This window comes from Eschscholzia californica, unplaced genomic scaffold (genome assembly GCF_041429995.1).
Source record: "Eschscholzia californica isolate CP2 unplaced genomic scaffold, dmEscCali1.0.p SCAF_1, whole genome shotgun sequence".
In the NCBI taxonomy this organism is placed as follows: Eukaryota; Viridiplantae; Streptophyta; class Magnoliopsida; order Ranunculales; family Papaveraceae; genus Eschscholzia; species Eschscholzia californica.
In genome coordinates, this window is record NW_028238198.1 from 5,430,659 (window position 1) to 5,454,280 (window position 23,622).

General features: G+C 35.5%; 4 protein-coding genes, 1 long non-coding RNA gene and 1 pseudogene across 7 annotated transcripts; 2 read left to right on the top strand and 4 right to left on the bottom strand.

The window, feature by feature from the left end:
- Positions 1–500: 500 nt before the first annotated feature.
- LOC147563534 (uncharacterized) lies at positions 501–2,941 on the top strand (annotated as a pseudogene). The gene is made up of 4 exons (XR_015225885.1): positions 501–570; positions 656–1,498; positions 1,842–1,968; positions 2,054–2,941. The product of XR_015225885.1 is annotated as an uncharacterized LOC147563534 (transcript).
- Positions 2,942–3,658: 717 nt separating this feature from the next.
- LOC147563535 (uncharacterized) lies at positions 3,659–4,533 on the bottom strand. The gene is made up of 3 exons (XR_015236546.1): positions 4,291–4,533; positions 3,996–4,111; positions 3,659–3,910 (listed from the first exon to the last, which is right to left on the bottom strand). It is a non-coding gene; the product is annotated as an uncharacterized LOC147563535 (long non-coding RNA).
- Positions 4,534–5,299: 766 nt separating this feature from the next.
- On the bottom strand, positions 5,300–9,150 carry LOC147563536 (uncharacterized). The gene is made up of 6 exons (XM_086643558.1): positions 9,027–9,150; positions 7,324–8,041; positions 7,100–7,240; positions 5,876–6,795; positions 5,630–5,798; positions 5,300–5,353 (listed from the first exon to the last, which is right to left on the bottom strand). Exons 2-6 carry the CDS (start codon positions 7,897–7,899, stop codon positions 5,300–5,302), a joined length of 1,860 nt encoding a protein of 619 aa, XP_086499684.1. The 5' UTR covers positions 7,900–8,041; positions 9,027–9,150.
- Positions 9,151–11,111: 1,961 nt separating this feature from the next.
- On the top strand, positions 11,112–17,049 carry LOC147563537 (Tetratricopeptide repeat (TPR)-like superfamily protein). 2 transcript variants are annotated; one of them, XM_086638670.1, is made up of 6 exons: positions 11,112–11,247; positions 11,319–13,227; positions 13,656–14,855; positions 15,147–15,238; positions 16,159–16,316; positions 16,395–17,049. In XM_086638670.1, the coding sequence occupies exons 2-3, from the start codon at positions 11,695–11,697 to the stop codon at positions 14,460–14,462; spliced, it is 2,340 nt and encodes a 779-aa protein (XP_086494796.1). In that variant the 5' UTR covers positions 11,112–11,247; positions 11,319–11,694; the 3' UTR covers positions 14,463–14,855; positions 15,147–15,238; positions 16,159–16,316; positions 16,395–17,049. The 2 variants fall into 2 exon arrangements, with proteins under 2 accessions (XP_086494796.1, XP_086494795.1); XM_086638669.1 differs by having other exon boundaries at positions 16,159–17,049.
- On the bottom strand, positions 15,189–16,722 carry SCPL50 (serine carboxypeptidase-like 50). Its single transcript, XM_086638673.1, has one exon. It carries the CDS (start codon positions 16,720–16,722, stop codon positions 15,373–15,375), a length of 1,350 nt encoding a protein of 449 aa, XP_086494799.1. The 3' UTR covers positions 15,189–15,372.
- Positions 17,050–17,550: 501 nt separating the features above from the next.
- LOC147563539 (mitogen-activated protein kinase 9-like) lies at positions 17,551–23,513 on the bottom strand. The gene is made up of 11 exons (XM_086638671.1): positions 22,608–23,513; positions 20,765–21,173; positions 20,558–20,685; positions 20,308–20,367; positions 19,982–20,131; positions 19,270–19,425; positions 18,894–19,031; positions 18,717–18,790; positions 18,482–18,589; positions 18,059–18,245; positions 17,551–17,956 (listed from the first exon to the last, which is right to left on the bottom strand). Exons 2-11 carry the CDS (start codon positions 21,168–21,170, stop codon positions 17,888–17,890), a joined length of 1,476 nt encoding a protein of 491 aa, XP_086494797.1. The 5' UTR covers positions 21,171–21,173; positions 22,608–23,513; the 3' UTR covers positions 17,551–17,887.
- Positions 23,514–23,622: the final 109 nt, after the last annotated feature.

Consider the following 23,622-nt stretch of genomic DNA (forward strand, 5'->3'; position numbering starts at 1 on the left):
AGGTTTTGGTGATTTAATCTATTTGCTTGTTGTTTGAAGAGGCTTTTAAGGGGTTTGATTTTGTTTTTGGTTCTAAATTCTAGAGAGAGAAAGTTGCAATTTCCTTCATAGTTTGCTAGGGTTTCAAAAGTTTATATACTTTCAATGGAAGGAGAATCTGATAGTGTTTCAAGGTATAATCTAACTTCTTCATTGCTTTATTTTCATTGAACAATAGATTATGAGTTATTAATGATAATCATGAGTTATGAATGATAATCATGAATGATAATCATGAGTTATGAATGATAGCCTCTGAATTATCTTTAATTTATGTTTTACAATAGATTTACAGTTTAATTTTACAACTTAGTTGTTTGTAGTACAAGTTTTTCCCACTTAGATGCAAAAGAATCTGCAATTTGTTCGCAAGGCTACACAAAGTGTTTGCAAGGCCACGCAAAGTGTTTGCAAGTTACTCACACAATGATATTGAGTTTTTTGTTTTGATTTACAGTTTGATGTTGCCTACTGTTATTGGAGTCTTTCAATATCAATGTGATTTTGCTTGTTTCAAGATTGGAGGTGATGGTACTGTTCTTCAATTGAAGGAGTATATATGTAAACACTGGAACAATTTGACTCCATCCCTTTTCGGATTTTCATTTACAATCAGTATTTCACTATTGTTTGGCGAATCGTATTCACATTATTGAAGGAGAAGTTACTGTTATAAATCATCCAAGTTGTTCTTCATCTATCGTTACTACTGCGTCATCTTCAAGTCATAACACAAGTCCAACCATTGTTCTTTTACTTTCTAGTACTTGGGCATTCATTTTTAAACATGTTGGTCAGAAATTTCAAGGTGGTGTAGAAGAATTCCGTATGGAGTTAATGAAATACTCTCTTGAATCAGGCTATGGATTTCGTTTTGTGAAAAACGATCCTTATAGGATTACAGTGGAATGTGCTAGAAAAGATACTGGTTGTAATTGGAGAATTCATTCCACGAAATTCTCGAAAGAGGTTGATGTCTTTATTATCAAAACGATGAATAATTGTCATACTTGTGGAGCTGGAATGAAAGACATTAAGAATCGTCGTTTCACAAGTGCTTTGATAAAAACATTGGTGATGAAGAATGTTCAAAACGATCCATCTATCAAACCTAAGCAACTTATTGATTATATATTGAATACATATGGGTTTGATATTAGTTATTATTACTGTTATACTGGCAAGGCACTAGCTTTGAAGGACATTCACGGGGACGCATCATATTCTTATCATCATTTAGTTTCTTATGTCGATGCTTTGCAAAGAAGCAATCTGAATAGTTTTGTGAAACTTGAGGTTGATCCTATTTCGAAAGAATTTCAACGGTTATTTGTTGCATTTGGGGCTTGTATTCATGGATTTAGATTTTGTCGTCCGATTCTTTATTTAGATGGAACGTTTTTCAAAGGGAAGTTTAGTGGGTGTTTACTAGCTGCAACGGGCAAGAATGCCGAAGGAGGTAAACCATGTTCTTTTCAGCTTTGTACTTGTTATTATTTTGTATAAATCATTGCAAACAAGTTGCAAGACATTTCAGAACTATTTCAATCACTTCGCAAATAGTTTGCATGTAGTTTGCAAACACTTTGCACTGCTTTGCAAACACTTTGCAGAGCCTTGCAACAAGTTTGCACTGCCTTGCAAACACTTTGCAGAGCCTTGCAAACACTTTGCAGAGCCTTGCAAGCACTTTGCAGAGCCTTGCAAAGACCTTGCACTGCCTTGCAAACACTTTGCACTGCCTTGGAAAGATGTTGATTATAGAGTTGATTATATAGTTGTTCCTTATATTGTTTTTGCAGGTTTTTATCCACTTGCATTTGCCCTCGTAGACACGGAAAATCAAGCTAACTGGTTGTGGTTTTTGGAGATTCTTCATAAGATTATTCCCGAAAGAACTTACACATTTCTTACTGACAGACATCCTGGGTTGATAACTGGTAACTGTATTCCCTTCAAGTCACCATGGTTATTGTGTGTGGCATTCAAAACATAATATATCTACTAAAACAAGAGATAATAACTTTGCATCGTCACACATCCTTGAGCTTTTCACCCGATGTGATTATGCACCAAACCATTTAGAGTTCACGCCTCTTTTTGAAGAGTTGAAGTCTATTGGTGGCCAATCTTTTGAAGCATTTCTTAGGACAACACCTATTGAGAAATGGGCAAATGCTTACTTTCCGGGCAATAGATATGGTGATACATGTTCCGGTATAGCTGAGAGTTTTAACTCATGGATTTTAGAAGGTCGCAGTTATCCAATCACACCATTGGTTGACTACATTCGCAAAAAGTTGATGGTTTTGTTTTCTACTAGACGTGATCTTGGGGATAGTTGGACCACTATTCTTGGACCGGAGATGGAAAAAGAACTTGATAAAGGATTGAATAAAGGTAGAGTTTTTAGGGCTATACGAGCTTCATCCTCGACGTTTGAGGTTGTTGATGGTAGATCTTTTCTAGTTGACCTTGAGAATCGTACATGTAGTTGTGGATATTGGAGAGTAAACGATTTTCCTTGTTATCATGCTCTATGTTGTATTTCAGCTGCAGGTTGTAGTCCATATGACTTCATTAGTGATTCTATCATGCTTCTCATTATCGTGCGTCGTATGAGAAGGTTATTGAACCTGTTGTTGATTATGACCTTCCGTGTTATCATCCCGACGAGCCTACTATTCTACCACCGTCCGAGAAGAAGAAACCTGGAAAACCAAGGCAAAAGAGGATACCGAACAGTGGATCAAAGTGGAAGAGGTCGATAAAGTGTAGCGTGTGCCATACACGTGGTCACAGCAAGAAGACTTGTAAATTTGATGTTTGAATAAATTTTCATTATGTTTTACTTTCTACCAAGAATACTTGTCAACTTAATTCATGAATTTAGTTTTTATTATGTTTTCACTTACTATTGTCTTCATTGCAAACTCTGCAAGGTGTTTGCAAGGCTCTGCAAGGTGCTTTGCAAGGCTCTGCAAGGTGCTTTGCAAGGCTCTGCCAAAGTCTTCTAAGCTCTAGCAAAGCTTTGGAATTTTATATTGTAATTGTTGTTGACGTTCTTTTACGGGGATTCGGGGGCCGAGCCCCTGTTTTTTTAAAGAAATGTTCAAAAAAATCATACTAAAAATATATAACTTTAGACGACATGTTGAAGTTTACATTGATTTTGCACTTCTTTGTAGTATTTAATCGTAAATGTTGTCGAAGTTCTTTTTTTTTGAAGAAATTTTCAAAACAATTCATACAAAAAATATCTAACTTTAGATTTTGTAACTTTGTAAGGCATTGCAAGTACTTTGCAAGACACTGCAAGGAGTTTGCAATATATTCAAAACATGTAAAGGTAATATGAAATACACAAACATTCTTTGTTTACATTGAAGTTTACATTGACTTAGTTGTTTGTAGTGCAAGTTGTTTCCCATTTACACACAAAACACCCTGGAAATTGTTTGCAAGGCTCTGCAAGTACTTTGCAAGGCTCTGCCAGTACTTTGCAAGGCTCTGCAAAGTGTTTGCAAGGCTATGCAATCACTTTGCAAGACACTGCAAGGAGTTTGCAATCTATTCAAAACATGTAAAGATAATATGAAAATCAAATACACAAATATTCTTCAAAATGTAACAAAAATATTCATTCATTCATCAAAATATTCATTCATTCATCAAAATATACATATCCAAGAGACAAATTTAAACTTTTTTTCCTTTTTGTGACCAACAGTAATTCTCATCAGAAATGATATCAACAACTAACTTTGCTCTAAGTTTTCTCATCTCTAATGGTTTGATCTGCATTCCTTCAAAATCACCACCCTTCGTAATATTTGCAATAAACTGACACACGTATAAAGCACAATCCACTCTGTAAAGAAAAGACAAGTCATTGAGTTGATAAATAACCAAAAGCATTACTTGCTATAATAAAAAAATGATGATTTTATACTTACGAAGTTTCTAATTGTTGTGGACAGTTTACTTGCGTTCTCGTTATTCGCGAAGGAGGTTTTGGACGCGAATTATTGCTACCATAAGCATACAAAAGACAGGAATCTACAACATGTATCTACAATATAAAACAAATACTTAGTTTACATGGAGTTTTCAATGCTCTGCAATCACTTTGCAAGGCTCTGCATGGATTTTGCAAGGCTCTGCATGGACTTTGCAAGGCTCTGAGTGTGCAATCTATTTAACACAAACATGAAAATAAAAAGAAGACAAACACCAAGGGTTGAAATTTACCACTCTCTTTGCATACGTGAAGAATTTGTCGGGCTTTCTCTTAAGATCTTCATTTTCATAGTGTGGCATCATGGAGTTCAAGTGATACCATTTCCAAGGATTCATAGTCAATCCCAAAAGCGACCAATGATAACCACTGAGGTCATTCTTTGACTTCGGATGATTGATTGGGAATATCAGCATTTCAGAGGAATCATCAAATGTTGATAATTTTGATTGAAGTCTATCGGTTCTCTTGGGAAGCTATTAAAAAATATTAATAGAAGCATGTAAGTATTCTTTGCAAGGCTCTGCAAAGTGTTTGCAAGGCTCTGCAAAGTGTTTGCAAAGCAGTGCAAATCAGTGGTGTCAAAATCGTCCGATTCGCGATTCAGATCGCACGATCTGAATCGGATCGGACTGAAATCGATCCAAAACTGAGTCAAATCGCATTTAAGCAAGAATCGTGCGATTTTTACTTGGAATCGCACCCTAAATCATGAATCGTGGGATTCAAATTGAATCCCACGATTCAAGTGAACTTGAAGAAAATGGGAGATGAAGTATTTAGGGTTTTACAACTTCTAACCTTGTTGAAGCTGAATGAAAAGAAAGTACATGGTCCATATTTCATCTTCTTATTTTCAGTTTTACTTCTTCTTCTTGCTCATAATCTGGTTTCTTTTCTGTTCTGGTGTCTTCTATTTTGATGTTCAGAGAGAGAAAATCAGAGATAAGGGTTGTAGAGAGAGAGAAACAAGAGAGACTTAATGTGATTCTCTCTCACCAGATTTTCTTATGACCTTCTGGTCTCTCCCTCTTAGACCCTTCACCTTCTAGCCCCAAATAGTGTATAGGGAAAAGACATGGTCAACTGGTCTTTGAAAAAAAGTTTTAGTTGTTAAAAGACTGTATTAAATGTAAATTCAAAATTAATAGGGATAATAAATTAGGTTAGTTGGGATATATAAATCTATACATAATTATGTTTATTACTTAACTATATGTTTAGTTAACTATATAGTATACACTAATATTTTGAAAAATATGGAGTATATTGTGAGAACATTACAGAAAGTAATTCCTAAAAGCCAATAAAAATGTATTATAAAATGTAATATGAAATTATTAGAACAATAAAGATTTAGTTTGATTATTAAATCTTATGATTCACGATTCGATTTAGCGATCCGATTTTTAAAAGTAGAAAACGATTCACTGTACGATTTGCGATTTGACAACATTGGTGCAAATACTTTGCAAGCTTATGCATACATAACTTTTTAGTATACGCGAGAACAAATATGAATATAAATCAAGTGTACTTAAACATATTAATAAAAATTTTAAAGATACTCACACAATCGAAGTGGTGGATGTACGAGAACTTCCTCTCCGTTCTTTCTTTCTTCAATTTCCAAACAAAAAAATCTATTACAGATCCATCTACAAAAGAATTTGCGAGAAGTTCTTTTAGTTGTTCAACAGTTATGTTGATCCATTCCTTTTGGAAACACCACACAAGATCGCTACAGAATTACACACAAAAAGTTAAGTTATTTGAGAAAAATTATAACCTTCTGAAAATAAAGAAATTGATGATTACCTTTTTCGATAAGCATACCAATCTTTCATGACTACATTTTTTTCTTCCGCTGTTAGCATTTTGAAATTTCTGCACCTGCTTAAGTTTAACATTTTTCCAGCTTCAAGAGGTGGATCCTCAAAGTCCTCATCATCCGAGTCGTCATCAATCGAAACCATCTTTCCCTTTTCAGTCACTGTTATTTCCATTGAAGTGTCATTTGGCTTTTTCAGTTTCTTCATCTTTTCAATATAAACAAAAATTGGGTCTTCTAGTTTCTTTCTCTTCGGGCGTGCCTTAACCCCTCTTTCGATGGACCCCTTAACAATGTTATTCTTCATTTCAGCAAGTGTTTCAACCATTTCAACTATTTCTTCAGTAACTTCAGCATCGCTTTCTGTTTCTTCGCCATCTTCGCTGTTTACCTCATTTTCTTCATTTTCATCTTTTTTTGCTATATCATCTTTGATTTCCTTAACTACATCTAAAATCTCTTTGCTTACATCGTTGATGGCACCTGATTCTTTTGGCATCTCTGCGTCGATGTTCTTGCAACTATTTTCTTCTCTTTCTTGCTCTTTACCCTCATCTTCTTCAATCTTTTCGGATTCAGATTCTTCTGCATCTTTGTTGCTTCCCTCTTCATCCTCCTCATAATCCTTTTCTCTGTCCTCATTCATTTCTCCCCCATGATGATTTTCTGGACGTTTTTCTAGTAACAACATTCTTTCTTTCGATTCTCTTACTTCTTTTTTAAGCATATTGATTTCATTCTCTTGCCTGCTATTCAGTCTTTCCATCAAAGTTTCCATTGTTGCTCTAGAAGGAACATTCACTCGTTGCACCGGTGAGCTTTCGTTCTTTTCAGTTCCTTCCAAAATGTTCGAAGAAGAGAGTAAATGTCTCTCTTCATCAGAAATTTCTATACACTCATCATAAACCTGCATTGATGTTATTGTAATTAATATCTACATTGATGCTAAAGTGCAACACAAAAGAGATTTAAAACGAAAGAGCTTTGCAAGGCCTTGCAGACACCTTGCAGAGCCTTGCAAGGCCTTGCAGACACCTTGGAGAGCCTTGCAAGGCCTTGCAGACACCTTGGAGAGCCTTGCAAGGCCTTGCAGACATCTTGCAGAGCCTTGCAAGGCCTTGCAGACACCTTGCAGGCAGTAAAAACATAACAAAAGATAACCAAAGGAATAACAATAACAGGCAGTAAAAACATAACAAAAAAAATCTTACATCTTCGCTCCTTATATTGTCGAGACCAAATTCTTTCAATGTGGATTGTAATGTAAAAAGATCCCACCTAGCAACCCGAGGAGTCAATGTTTCATTCCCTTTTATCTTTTCCTTGATGTTAACTCTTTCGCAAAAAAAATACTACAAAAAGAAGATGACTCATGAGAAAACATTTTGTAATAAAATAGGAAAGAACATAAAGGTAAATATGATTAGAAACTTACCAAAAGAGATATTGCACACCCAGCTAGATGTGAGTTTTTGTCACATTTTGACAATTTGTCCATCAAATCTTTATGTATATCAGCTGCCCAATTGATTGATTTCATAGTATCAAAATCAATGACAGCATTAAGTACATTCTGTGGTATTACTCCTGGACCATTTGCATAAAAAAGTGATGATAGCATGTAGAGTATCAACATCGTAGCAAAATCTTGATCATAATTTTCATCTCTATCCTCTGAAGCTTTTGCATGGTGAAACAAACAATCGTAGATATTTGATTTTTTTATTTCTCCTAATTGATTGAAATGTTTACGGACAAAGTCAGATTTTTTTGGATTTCCTCTTGCTAGATTTGTACTTCCTCGATTTGGAACTCCAAACAATAGTGCAAAATCATCTGCCGTAAACTTTATCTTTCGGCGTCCTATGTTGAAATGCAAACTATTGAAATCAAAAAAATTGAGTACTTCCTCCACAGAACTAGCAATTTTGTCTTTATTGCTACTAGTAATTAAATTCTTAAAAATCACTTCAAACAACCTCCCAAATGGCGTCTCCTTCAGTATCTCCATAGTGGTTAAGGTTATCGAACCCTTCAAATCGGATATGCAGTTGCATAATCCATTTAAGCTTGATCGAACTGATCATTTTCTTTCTACGACGGCTTTAGCATTTGATCCCTTTTGTTTTTTGTTTGTTTCTGCTTTACCCATACTGTCCATCAAAAGAATTTTATGGTTAGTCAAGAGATTAGTAACCTTACAAAGATATTGTAGGATTGTCTAATTATAGAACATAAATTAAATTAAACAAGGTGTTCGCAAGGCTCTGCAAAGATTTTGCAAGGCTCTGCAAGGTACTTGCAAGGCTCTGCAAGGTGCTTTGCAAGGCTCTGCAAGGTGCTTTGCAAACAAATAAGATCGTCAAACATAGACTATAGAAAACTACTTCATAAACCTTAACCCTAAAAGCATGTCTAATTTTAAGAATTTCATGATAAAAAATAACATATAAATTGAAGAACCTTAATATTCTCTTTCAAGAAATTCATGATAACAAAAGACTATCTAGTACAAACCACTTTTCTAAACATAGATACCAAGCGGACTATCTACACAGCAAAAAAAAGATCATATCAAAATCCAGAAACTGAAATCTACCAATCTCACTTTTCTAATCATAATGGCATTCTTTTGCAATATATCAAACAAAAATGGGAGCAGGCCTAAACCCATTAGAAACCAGATTTAGATTGATTTCTGGACAGAGAGTAATTTGATATTTGGATAGCAAAACCTACTAACAATGAAAGAACTGTAACTTTAGAAATCAAAATCATGGTGATTAGTTACAACATGACTTGGTTGTTTCATTTCAATGCTTTATCCACTTGGAAGCCAAATCATTAAACTTCCAGGGAAGATATCAATAAATAACATTACACTTTTAAGAGAAGATATTTCTTTGGGGAATATCATCCAACAACTTATGTGCTTTAAACAGGAACAAAATGAAATCGAGATGGGGTTTGTTGCTAATGGTCGGTGGGAAATTGAGATGGGTTTGAAGAAGCCCTAGAATCATCCATTTTAATTCTAGGGTTTTCAGATATGCACACAGGAACAAAATGAAATCGATTTGGAACTCCAAACTACATTGAAAATAAAGAAGATTGAGATTGAGATTAATTAGTTCGTACATTGTTCTTGAAGATTGAGAAGAGAGAATGCCTCAGCCAACCCTAGCCAGCTTTAGAAACGAGAGAGAACGATGAAGTTGGAGAGAGAAAGACGGGAGGGAAATAGGGAAAATCTAATTTTCTGTTTAAGGGTAAGTTGGTCTTTTCACTATTATAGTAAATTACCTAATTGCCAACAGGGAGGTGAAGCCTAAAAAAGTTTGATGAAACTTTTTTAACCAAAGTCATAATTTTTTAGGGAGTTTTGGCCAAATTTCCCTTTTATATATATCTCTGTTTATTTAATATCTCGTTGAGCAATTGAGGTTCCTTCTTTATATTGTGATTTTCCTAGCTTTCTGAACAAGTAAGCCTTTTTGACAGCTGTCTTCTGATCATATAATTCTTCTAATTTCCTCCATAGACTAAAAGTAGGAGTCTCCGTCGATACATGGTGAAAACACTGGGTTCTACGCATTGTCCAATAAATCCAACAACCTTTTGATCTAATGCCTTCAAGTCTTCTTCATCGATTTTGTACCGTGATTTTCAATGGGTGCAGCTAGGTCTTTGCAGTATAACAAATCTTCCATTTTTTGCTTTCCACATCAAATAGTTCTCTCTTCATCTAAACTAATCATGCGATTAGTATTCACTTCCATATTTCTGAACAATAAATTCAACCTGAGCTCTGATACCACTTGTTAAGAAAAATAGCCTAATTAACTTGTTCAGGAATATAAAGATAAACGTTGTGAAAGTAAAAGTAGAGACACCAAGATTATTTAACGTGGCAAAAAATCCTTCCAAGATAAAAGGTAAAAAATCAGACTTAGTCTAGAAATCTTCCACTATAATGATAATAATGAGTTACACAATTCTTCCCTAAAGCAATAGGGGATTAACCAATTATTTAAGATGTGTAGAAACACTCTTGGATAACAACCCTTCACCAAAACTATGGTGGATAAACTGAACAAAGAAACAAAGAAATAGAAATCTCTTACTCCTTAGGATTTGAACAAATCCTAGATTACCAAAGGCTGAAGAAGATAACCACAAACTAAATTGCTTCACAAGATTAAATAATCTTCTTTTCTTCAAACCAATATTCTTCTCTTTCAATCACTCTTGAAAGAACCACTTTGGAAATCTCTCTTTCTCTGACTTCTCTTTGTTCTGAAAGTTGTGAATAATCTCCTCACTTTCATTCCTTTTTACAATGATTAATAGTGAGGTTTACCAATAGAAATAGGAATTCCTTTCTAGGCTAAATAAGGAATAAGAAAAATCCTATTTCAACTAGGAGTCCTTTTATTATAAGGAGGGACCCCAACACTTACTTCCCTCTCTAAAAAAGTAAAAAAAAAAAATCGGATATGAGATACATTAAGAACACCATAAAATTCGATACCTCGACCGTCAATTATGCTTTCTCCGTTAAAGATTAATGTATGTCTAAGAATTGGAATTCTATGGTACTTTTGAATTTTCTCTTTTATTTCAAGAACTATATAAAAAAAATCCAACTTCAATAGTGAAATAATTTTTGTGGGATTTCAAAAATCATAGAATTTCAAATATATAATGATTAGCTGGAACCCCATTGTTGAATTGAGGTACTATATAAAGAGATATGAGAACTTTTGAGAGAAAGAGAAAAAATGGGAAGATTTTGACGACGAAGACGATTTTGATGATAATGCTTTTGATGACGAAGATTTTGATGATGATAATTTTGATGGTCATAATTATACCATTAATAAGTTTTTTTTTGGAAAAGTTACTTCATTAAGGCCCAATAGGCAAAGTAGCATTACAATGAAGTAAACAGGGGAAAAGGAGAAACACCCAACAAGCCTGGGTGAGACCAATAGGAAATCAAATATTTAAAACTGATTTAACCACGTTATGCGCAAGGTAGTTCCTGTTACGTGGCACATGTTGTAGCAAATAGGTGTTGAATAGTTCCAGGTGTTGCTGAATGGTAATAACCGTTGATCCGATTCTATAAGAAATCACATCCTCATCGACCAATACAACTGTAATTAGGGTAGAACAGTCTCCTCTTATAAGTACTTGATTGAAACCTAAATGTAGCGTCGTCTGGATAGCAAAAAGTAGAGCTCTCGCCTCACTGTCAAGTGACGATTTGGGTTGGATGATTCGTCCCTCTTGAAACACTATGTTCCCAGAAAGATCTCTGATGATCACTCCAACAGACGTCTCTTGTTCTTTAAAGGTACCATCAAAATAAACTTTTATTATTTCTTTTGAATTTATATTCTTAACTTGGTTTGATATATCATGTAGATTGGAAGAAGCTCTGATAGATATGTTGATGATGCTTTGGAGATGAATATGGTCATTAAGACGATAAAGTAAAGATTTTGATGATGATGATGATGATGATTAACAAAAGGGAGTCATTTGGGTATGCCAAGTAACAATGAATACAACACAAAAGGGCAAAATGTGAATGAAAATGATAACATCAACAGCTTGTGGACGGAAAAGTAGAAAAGGGAGTCATTTGGGTATTTCCAGTAAAATAGGGGGCTACAAGGGAATCCGGTCATAAGCTAAGGGGCATTGGGGAAATAACCCTTTCAATTTTCCATAATGGTCAAAGAGTGAAAGAGTAAGACCTTTGAGCCCAAAAAACTGAATAATTTTGCATGAAAAAGCAATGAGAAGCAACTTCAGTAATCGATTCAGGCTCATACACACCACCACCTCCTTACGCTTACTACCAAATGAAACATCTCTTCTACCCAGAAATAAGCTCGACAGGAGGAATCCAAAATCATCTCCATTTAAAATCAAACCAAACAAAAACTACCCAAATTCACCACCCTTTGTTAGAGATGATGAAGTTGTTAAGTTAAACATGGAAATTAGTGACCATATGCGTAATGGTCAACTTGATTCTGCCCGTCGTGTTTTCAACGACATGCCGCGTAGAACATCTGTTTCTTGGAACGCTATGATCTCTGGGTATTTGATTAATGATAAATTTGATCTTGCTCGTCAAATGTTTGATAAAATGCCAACAAGAGATCTTGTTTCTTGGAATGTAATGCTTAGTGGGTATGTTAGGAATAGAAGATTAAGTTTAGCTAGATCTTTGTTTGATGAAATGACTCAAAGAGATGTTGTTTCTTGGAATACTATGTTGTCTGGTTATGCTCAAAATGGGTATGTGGATGAAGCAAGGGATATATTTGATCGAATGCCGAACAAGAATTCTATATCGTGGAATGGAGTACTCGCTGCGTATATTCAAAATGGGCGAATTGATGATGCTTATAAGCTTTTCAAGTCGAAATTTGACTGGGAGACTGTTTCGTGGAATTCGATGATGGCTGGTTTTTTAAGGAGGAAGAGATTAGTTGATGCTAGGGAACTTTTTGATAGAATGCCAGAAAGAGATCAAGTTTCTTGGAATACTATGATTTCTGGTTATGCTCAAAACGGAGAAATGTTGAAAGCTCAGAAACTATTTGAAGAGTCCCCAATTCGGGATGTCTTTACCTGGACAGCAATGGTGTCTGGGTATATTCAGAATGGTATGTTAATGGAAGCTAGGAGATTTTTCGAGGAAATGCCCGAAAAGAATTCTGTATCTTGGAATGCAATGATAGCGGGGTACTCACAGAGTAAGCAGATGGATGTGGCTAGAGAATTATTTGAGGCAATGCCTTGTAAAAATATTAGTTCTTGGAATACAATGATTACTGGCTACGCTCAAAATGGAGAGATAGATCGTGCTCGGGGTTTGTTTAATGAGATGCCTCGTCGTGATTCAATTTCTTGGGCTGCTATTATTGCTGGGTATGCTCAGAGTGGTGGAAGTGAAGAGGCTCTGAATCTTTTTATAGAGATGAAGAGAGACGGAGAAAGGATGAATAGGTCTACGTTTACATGTGCACTTAGCACTTGTGCAGATATTGCGGCTTTGGAGTTTGGGAAGCAAGTACATGGGAGACTTGTTAAGGCTGGATATGAAATGGGTTGTTATGTGGGTAATGCACTTCTTGCTATGTATTGTAAGTGTGGGAGCATAGAAGAAGCTTATGAGGTATTTATGGGGATGGAGAAAGATGTTGTTTCTTGGAACACTATGATTGCAGGTTATGCTAGACATGGGTTCGGAAAGGAGGCACTGAAATTTTTTGAATCAATGCAGATGAAGAGTATCAGACCAGATGATGTAACCATGGTAATTTTGTCCTTCTGTTTTCTATTATCATACTAGTTAAGAGGCATTAGCGGAGACATATTATCTTCCATCTCTGGGTCCCTAAATGGGCAATAATTTGAAGTGTGGATAAACAAGGAATTGACCTAAAAAGTACCAAAAATCGTAAGGACAGGAAAATTGTCTTGCTATACGTATAGCAGGATGTACTCCGCCGACCATAATGGACATCCATAAAAAAGATTCCCTTTGTTTTATATTTTGGCCTTGTGTTAAATGATCATCTTTTACATTGCAATATTTCTCTTTTCTAGTACAAAAGTTATTTACTTTGAATTGAATTAAAAGCATTATCTAGCTTCATCGCTCTAATAGTAGATTCTGTAAGCCAGTTGTTTGTCAACCTAAGCTTATCTGACCATCATGCTTTTGTGTTCTTATTTATCCAGGTTGGAGTTCTATCTGCTTGTAGTCATGCTGGATTAGTCGATAAAGGCACAGAATACTTTCACTCGATGGATAAGATGTACGGCATAAAGGCTAAGGCTGAACACTATACTTGCATGATTGATCTACTGGGACGAGCAGGGCGGTTAGATGATGCTGAATCTCTAATGAAAAACATGCCCTTTGAACCCGATGCAGCAACCTGGGGTGCCCTTCTTGGAGCAAGTAGGATTCATGGAAACACAAAATTAGGAGAGGAGGCAGCTGAGAAGCTATTTGAGATGGAACCAGAAAATTCCGGAATGTATGTTCTTTTATCCAACTTGTATGCATCTTCGGGTCGATGGGGTGATGTTGGAAAAATGAGAGTGCTTATGAAAGAGAAAGGTGTACAAAAAGTTCCTGGATATAGTTGGATTGAGGTCCAAAACAAAGTCCATACTTTCTCAGTTGGGGACTCTGTTCATCCTGAGAAGGAAAGAATTTATGCTTTCCTAGAGGAGTTGGATCTGCGATTAAAGAAGGAAGGATTTATTTCCGTGACAAAGATGGTTTTACATGACGTTGAAGAGGAAGAGAAGGAGCATATGCTTAAATATCACAGTGAAAAGTTAGCTGTTGCATTTGGAATATTGACTGTGCCTCCAGGAAGACCAATAAGAGTGATAAAGAATTTAAGGGTTTGTGAGGATTGCCATATTGCTATAAAACATATATCAAAGATCACTGGAAGGTTGATTCTCTTAAGAGACTCTAACCGTTTTCACCATTTCAGTAATGGCTCATGTTCTTGTGGGGATTACTGGTGAGAGTGAAGTGGCGATCTTTTGTTAGATAAAACTGTCAATCATTGCGTTTGCTTGTGCAAGGTGGTACTGGGAACCCAGGAGAGTTTTGGTAATCTTAGGATAAGTGAGGAAGATAAGTTGAAACCTAAAGCTTTTTTATCTGGTTTTCTAGACCGATTGAGATGAATTGTTGATTTTGTAATGCTTCTAGAAGCATACAGCAACGATGACAGAGAATCTGTGAGGAGTGAGGACTCTACTACCAGTTGTTCTGAGAGTATAAAAAGCAGAGATTCTGGGGTTCCTGTAGCAACCATGTAACTGAATCATGTAGAAAAGGCCAATGATTAACCGATGCCGATTGAGGTTTTAGGGAACACTGAGATGCAATAGAGGAGCTTCAAATTTACATTGGTACGTGAAAATATGGGATAAATTATCTCAAACTCTAAAACTGAGTTTCATCGTCATGGTTAATAGATCTAACTAATATTTTGCCTTCCCTATGTGCAAATTATGAGTTTTGTACCACAGTATTAATACGATAACTTCAACATCTACTACTATAATCATCATTTACTTTTGTCTTTCGGTTTCAATATAAATCATTCCTACTCATATACTAGTTTATATTGTTCTGAAATATATTGATTTGATATGAAAGTCTTGTTTATTCAACTACCGAAGCGCTTATTTTTTTGGCAGGCAGAAGGTAGTTACAGGATTTTGAATCTGCTCAACAAATAATGGACGAAACCTTCTTTCTTTGGATTAGATTGTGGCTCCCAAAATGGAAGGTACAAACTAGATAACATAATGCAGTCAATCCTGTTTATTTTCTGCAATATTATTTAGCAATAGAGGGTCCGTATAATTAAAAAGAAACCAAAAATCCACAATTCAGTTTCGTCGTGTCAAAGAAAAACAGACCTCAAATAGAACCTTTGAACTTCCAGAGAGGAATGTGTTTTTTCTCACCAGAGAGCCCTCTCTGCAAAACCCAATCTTCTATCATCGCCTGAGAAGTCAATGATTGATCAGCAGGAACAAGATGGCCAGCTCCTGAAACAACAACTTCAGTCAAGTTTCCCCATCTCTGTACATAACCAGCAACTTCTCCATTCACTTTCCAGACCTTTCTCTCTGCCATTAAAAACATCTCAAGTCCTTCCCATTCTAGTTCTTTTATCCAAGCCTCAGTTGAAACAACTCCATCCCTCAAATCAAACTGTCCTTGATACAACAAAACCCTAGTTTTCTTGACAAGTTCTTCAACCATGAATTTCACACTCTTCATTACATCTTCATGTAAAGCTTTTCCTACTGTCTTACTACATTCCTCCCAAACCATCATTCTTTCGACCCCCAAAGCATTCTTTATCTCTCCCTTGTTTAGAAACTCAGAAACCATCTCAGTTTCATAAGGTGTTTTCCTTCTCAGGTCATAAAGTGTAGCTAATCCTGTGAACTTCTCTAATAAATGTAATACTCTGTTACGGGCATCGGTTGCTTCTCCCCACTTCTCTTCCTGGGTTAATTTAACTGCATCAGCTTGAAGCTCTTCAAGTTCAATTCTCTGTTTTTCATTAATCAGACCCGAATAATACGCAGTTATTGCATGAGTAGCTACTTGACTTACAGGATGTGTCAACCCGTTACCAATTGCAACTCCCTCTAAGTTCACTTGTTTTGATTTAGAAATCGAATTTTGTTGCAGGATATAGTACCCAATTGCAGGAACATACTTCCCGGCATAGCTCTCACCGGTTATATAAATGGGGCGAGAATTCGATGATTGGTCTAATGAGATAAATGATTTTAGAGCAAAAAAGAGGTGTTTAGCAACAGTTTCTTGATCTCTTGGAATCTCTTCAGGTGTAGAAGCAATACTAAAACCAGTTCCAATAGGATTATCAATGAAAACTAATCCAAATTTTTTGTTCCATGAACCAGGATTTGGTTTAAGAATCAAGCTTCGGTTGGACTTAAAATTAGAACTAGACGTTACTCGCCATGGGCCTTGTTCGAAGAAGTTCCCGATCAACGAAGAGCAACCCGGGCCACCTTGAAGCCAGACTAAGATGGGTGTTTCGGAAATGGAAGAAATTGGTTCTTGGGCTTCATAAAAAGCAAAGAAAATTTTAGAACTTGAAGTTGAGTTGATTGGAAGGTAACCAGATTTAGTTGGAAGAGCTTCTTTAGGAAAGAGAGAGGTGGAACTTGAAGGAAGACAGAAGTAAAGAAGGCTGAGGAAGAAGATGAAGATGGAAGATGAATCCATCACAGGATTGACTCTCAACAATAATTGAGTTTTGGAAGTTTGCTAATAGTATTTGGGGGGAGGGTTAAATTGTGAAAAAAGAAGAGAGATGGGTGAAGACCAATCAACAAATGGAATCTCTTACAAATGAGGTTGAATTTTGGACCATCTGAATATGACAAATCAGACTCAAATATGAAAACTGAAAAGTGAATAAGGATTTTGTAAAGTTGCAAGGCTGTAAAAGAAGAGAGAAATTTTTAGAGTTTTTTTTTTTGTTAATGTTGATACCAATTAAGATTTGATTCACTCTTGTTTCTCAATACATAATAAGTTGAAATTATAAAACATGCCCACTAATGAGCACCATAGTTTTGCTTACCTACTATCTTTTCTTTTAATCAAGTGAACTGATTAGAAACATAAAATATAATTATACACCAAAACTCTAGAGATTTTAGACTTCGGTATAATTAACGAAAAGAGTACGAAAATTAGAAAAAAAAATATAAATAAATAAAAGAAAAATATTTGGAATTGTGTTCAATAGTTGAGAAGAAAACACTTACTAATAAGTGCTAGGGATAAATTCGAACTCTTCTAAAAACCCGACATTAAAAAACATCCACATAATGAGAAAAAACTCAAATTCCCAAAAATGGCTCCGAGTCCATGCTAAAAAAACTCACATCAAAAGACAGACTTAAAATAACGAAGAAAACAACGATAAACAAGTAGTTGTTCAGTTCTCTATATATTTATTCAAAAATGAGTCTCAATATTCTCAAGATAGGGAGGAATTAATTATCCACACACAATGGTTTAGAGTGAAGAAATAAGAATAACACAGGCATGGAAAGATAAATCTTTCAGAATCTCCAAAAGTACAAGTTGTTCAATTCTCTTCTATAGGGAGTACTAATTAATAATGTGAAAAATTAGAGATGATAAAAATAACAAATACATTTTCTTTTACCTGCTGATACAAACAACATTCCTTCTGCTGATACCCTCTACCTGAAACCCTATTAAGTTTCTTACCATTCAGTTTTTGTGGGAGGTTTGATGACAATAATACACATGTTAGTCAAAGATTTTTCATAACCCTAAATGGAAAATATTCAGGCCAATCCCCCATTAAAGCTATCTGATCTGATGAAATACTAAAATAAATTAACTTTCTGGCTTACAGTTGTGCCACCTTCTGTGTTAGACCATCAACCAACTTATCATTTTTCTCAGCCGTTCGTTCTGCCTGTTTCAAACCATAAAAGAAACAAAGAATTATTTCAGTTTTAGGTCTGTCACTCCATAATGGAATATCGTAAAAAAGTAATAATTGATGATAATTATTTACCTTAGGATCGTTTTTCCTATTTACAACTAAACATTGAGAAGCACTGATGCTTTCACTTTTTAGGAGGCTACGTAAACTGGAGTTTGCTTTTGGAGGGCTTTGCGTGCGAACAATGGAGGCTGCAGTTCTCTTCTCAAAACCGTCTTTATGAGTTTCGCCTTCCTCCTTAGGTGCACAAACCCTCTCTCTATAGATCACGAAAAACAACACATTAGAGAAATTTTGCCGTGGACACTATGTACGGAAAGGGCTGATTTTCTGTGAGGATGTTCTACTCGGTACCATTTAGATCACTACAGAAATAAAAACAATACTAGGACATTCCCGTCCCTGAAGCCGACGTTCACGAGATTTTGATAATTAGATAAAACGAAGTATAGAAATGTCTGGATATGATCATCATATATTTATATAAGAAATTACCTTGGCAAAGAAGCGTGTTGTCTCTGGAGTGGAGGAGTGCTTCTCTCGCCACTTTTACCATAATGCTCCTCCAAATGAGCAAATTGTCGTTTAAATCGATCAACTCCACTAAGTTAGAAAAAAAAAATTAGTTAGTTGAATCAAATAATCTTGAACTTTTTTAGAGTAGATGAATTTGAGAAAAGAAGATTACAACTCGTGATCGATGATAAAATCATTCAATCAAGTAACAGACCTTGGGTACATGAAGCTGGTTTGATCTGCGCCGTTAAGGTACTCCTGGAGCATCTGTGGATGGTACTCCAATATCTGTTTACTTCGAAAACAAATTCTATTAGACAACCATTTGTTTAGATGGAAAGAAATGTAACATGCAGTTAAGAACTGATGTCAAGATGTTCAATCACTATACCTCTCGATAAATTAACTCTCTCACATCGTCTTTTCCCAGTTTCCTCCTTTCAAACTCGAACTCAAACTTTGAGATGGCCTGTGTAGATGGTTCACGGTCAACATTTGCCAAACCACGGAAATATGGATCGGCTAGTGCCTGCATATATGAGCACGATCGATATCAGGGCACTGAAAAAGAAAGAAAAATTGAAGTAAGAAGTTCTATACATGAAATCAATAAAATAATATACATTGCCCGTGATTAGCACGGGCTTTTGGAGCTCGTAATCAAATCTTAAGATTGTCCATCATATTAATAAAATCAATGTGCAAATTGAAATATCTACGTTTAAAAGATCTGACCCGAAACTTATCAAAATAAATAAGAAGTCGACCTCTTCAGCTGTTGGGCGGTCTTTTGGATCAAAAGCGAGCAGTCGCTCAAGCAAACTGAGAGCCAATGGATCAACATTAGGAAACTTCTGTCTGAAAGGAACAGGAGGTTTCTTCCACATCCCACTTAAATATCTTCTAGCCTTTTCATTCCGAATCTGTAGATATCAAAAAAATTTAACACATGGTACCAGAACAAAAGTCATAATAAATGTAATACAGAAGAAATTTAGATACTTTGAAGTCTATAGGGGCGGCTATGTCCTGACGCTTAGAAGGCGCCCACCTTGGGTCACTCATGTTTCTGGTCCCTCAAAGAACCAGCTCAAGACGCAGCAAAAAAAATTACAATATGAAAAATTAACGTCGACTTTTTGATTAATCTACAGCTTCTTCCCTCTCTCTCGAACTCTTCTTTTTCTCGTCGTTAATAGAAGTTATTTTTCTATTGCAAGGCACGAGATGATAACTGCATCAGGACGCAGTTCCTTACAATTTAGTAGTTTGCTGTTCATGGACTAACAGCAAGTAATGCGCCTAAACTGTTAAGTTTCACTTTGATGAATCTATGATTCCTCTAATTCTGAAAATGGACCACATTTCTGAGTTGTATCGTAGACCACATAAATGTGGGGGCAGTAAACGACAGAAAAGTTTCAGTAAGAATGACAAAAACTAGGAGTAGCCAATTAATAATTGGACGATATAACGAACCCTTGCAATGGATTCGGCAGACGGAGTGCCAAGCAAATCAGTCATCAGATCTAATTGATGCACCACATTTTTCCCAGGGAACAACGGCTTTCCTGTAAGCAGTTCTGCAAAAATGCATCCTATGCTCCAAATATCAATTGCAGGAGTGTACTGCAACAAAAAAAAGCTTTAGATGCTCTGCAGTTACCTATGTGAATCATAATCTATAGGTTAAGCGAAGAAATGTCAACAAATGTTATCAGGATTGATGCACCTAAAGCTTAAAACTACAGTTTAAAAAACAAGAACGTTAAACTATGTTGATATTAAGATATCAATCAGCTTACTTTTGAGAAAAAGGAGCCGCAGAGTTCAGGAGCACGATACCATCTGGTGGCCACATAATCCTTCGCAAAAGAAAGTAAACACAGATAATCATCATATATCATGCAGGAAATTGCATGAATATTCAATTGAAAAAATAAGAATCGGTAAGGTTGATAAAAGCATCAATATGATATCAATAAAAGTCATTATGACCAAAAATTGTCAACAAAATGCAGAATATGTCACGAGTGGCATGAATTAACCACATACAGTCCAGAAAATAGCTGATGGAGCATCATTAAATGATACACGAGCAAGACCAAAGTCACAAATCTTCAATTTGCAATCCGCATTAGCAAGAATGTTTTTTGGCTTTAAATCTCGATGGAACACGTTGGCTGCAATTCATGGGGTAAATGTGAGGATACAAAAGCATCAAAATAAGAAAATAAAAGTTAATTGACTTCAAACAGTTACCTGAATGTATATATTTTAAGGATCGGAGAAGCTGGTATAAGAAAAATTGGTAATGTTCAGGAGTAAGATCATCATTAGCTTTAATTACTTGATGAAGATCAGATTCCATCAATTCAAAAACAACATATATATCTTTAAATTCTCTTCTAGATGGAGGAAGCATTATGTGCTTTATTTCTACAACATCTGGATGGCGTAGCAACCTAAGGAGTTTAATCTCTCTTAGAATACGTGTAGCATCAGAAACATGCTCAAAAACATCATTTATCTTCTTAATTGCTACTCTCTCGCCAGTGTGGGAGTCAACTGCAGATGCAACAACACCATAACTTCCTTTTCCAACAACCTCTAGAATTTGGTACCTACTTGCCTCACCATACTCGGTGAAAAATTCTGTCTCGCCCATTTTCTGAGAATAACAATCACAAGTTAGTAACTCCGATCGAAGTTTTACAAGAAGGGTTATGGATCTACGTGTCAAGTCAAGCAGTTACCTAAAGATAGTAAATAATGAAATCCTTGAATTTGAATAATTAGTTTATTTTGAAGTTTAAAGATCACAGACGTGAAACAAAAAAGAGAGAAGAAAGAAGTAGCTGCAACTCGGACACAGGAAAGCTTCTCGACTGGTACACAAATATACACCACTTAACAACTTCCAGTTTTCATGCTCAACAAGTCATACATTCATGCTCTGAGAAAATAATTAATTCATTTTAACGTGCAATTCCCATTTAGCTACATTTTACATTAAACAGTAACATCCTCATACCTATAAAAAAAAAACTAAGATAGTCCCAGAATTGTATCTCTATTTTGTTGCAAGACATAAAAGGTTCCAACCGGTAAATTTTATCATACACACTAACATGATGATAACAGTAAACTTTGTGATACATATGTAGCTTTCCTCTGTGAACATCATGAAAAATATAACGGTGGCCCAACTAATGTGGTCCAACTTTTATAATCATACTGGGTGTAACTTAACCGCGTTAGACAATTATATTTCCTTTGCAGATGGGTACTTGAATTCGAGAAGAAGCAACCTCTTTGGAAGCTCCAAATGGAAGTCTGAAACTGAGAGGCACTTAAGTTTCTTTGTCCACCTATCATTCTACCAACATCAATATTCTACCTTTCTTTATACACAAAGAAGAACGAAAAGAGAAGGCACAGAGATCAAAAATTCTCCAAAATCACATCACTTATATTAGGAGGAAACAATAATGTTTGATCAAAATCACAAATCAAACTTGTCCTTCAGATGAAAGGAAGGGTAAATCAAAATCATGTTATAGTTAAGATTTTCATTAATAAGTGCCAAATAGTCTGATAGTTAACACGATTAAGAAACATTATAGAGCATTCATTTCAATAATTGTTTAATGCCTCCAGTTTCATGTCTGAACATTTGCACACTGAATGTTAAATGCTTGATTGTATCAGCTAATCATTCAAATTTAAGGTAAATAATTTCTATAATTCCATAGCCACAACAAAAATGGCTCAACCATTTCTATCTAATAGAATTCTGAAAGTTTGCACCTTTTCTAAGGGGAGTAGAAAAAAGAATGAAAAAGATTTGAACTTTTTGAGGATTTTTAGTTTGACTTTCTCTATTCTCTACCCAGATCAAACCCAAACCCCCAATTCAACAGAAATAAACAAAATCGGATATTCAAACAAGACAGTAGAAAAAACACAGATCAAGATAAAAGACATCCGATCTTGAAAGAGTGAAACGATACTCCTTAACAATGAGGGAAAGGGGAAGATGATCCAAATAATACAAACAAATCACAAGCTCGATTTTAACAAACAATGATACCCAATTACTAACCTTTATCAAAGTGTCTTCACAATCTTCAAATCAGTGATTTTGTTTGAAAATCTAGAAATGCGAAATTGAAGCTCCTTTTTTCTTCTTCCTCTTCTAATTCTAGTAATGTAGTAGAGAAATTGGAGAAAAATCTGATTGTGTCGTTGAATTTGTGATTTAGTATTAAAAAACTGAAGAAGAGGCGGAAGAGAGAGAGAGAGAGAGAGAGAGAGAGAGAGAGAGAGGAGGGAATAACAAACGAACAAACTCAATATTATTGAATGACTATTTCATCTCCTTCTTCTTCATCTTCTTCTTCTTCTTAGGTTAATGCCAGTTTCAATAAGGGATCCCTACTTTTCCTCTCAACTCAGACACGCTTCTTCATCTCTCTCTCTCTATAAATCTGTCTGTCTGTCTGGATTGATTATCTTTCTCTCTCTACTTTTTTTTATTTGTATACAACAAGCAAGGCCAAAGAGGAGAAGGAACAAAGGGTGGTGTGTGGGGGGGTGGATCGAGGGTTTGTATCGGGAACTGTGTCTCCTCCTCGACCAAGGATAGATAGAGAGAGATAAACTGACGACGTCCTCTACTTTTTATGTATGTATGCACACCCATATTTCCACCCTTTTTCTTCTTTCCCCTCTCTCCTCCTACCCATATACCACCCATGCTAATTGCTACAAGCCCCCAAAATTAATTAAGCTTCAAAATGGTTTAATGATTGACATAACATGTTCAATTTATACTCTACCTTATCTTCACTCTATGATTTTTCATGTTCGGGTCAAATATCATATTTCAATCGATTGAGTACCTTGCCATTAAAGGCTAAAAAGTAAAAGGTTGTTTTTTTTTTGTGATAGTTTAGGCTCTCCCAGTTGTATTGTATTGTTTGTACTACGGAACAAAAAAAGTAAAGATAGTTTAGATTGTCAATGTAATATGATGACGACCTATTATAGGACTAAATGACGGTATGTAGACTTATGCAGTTCATGTTGTATTCTCATGATGTGTCAATGTAATATGA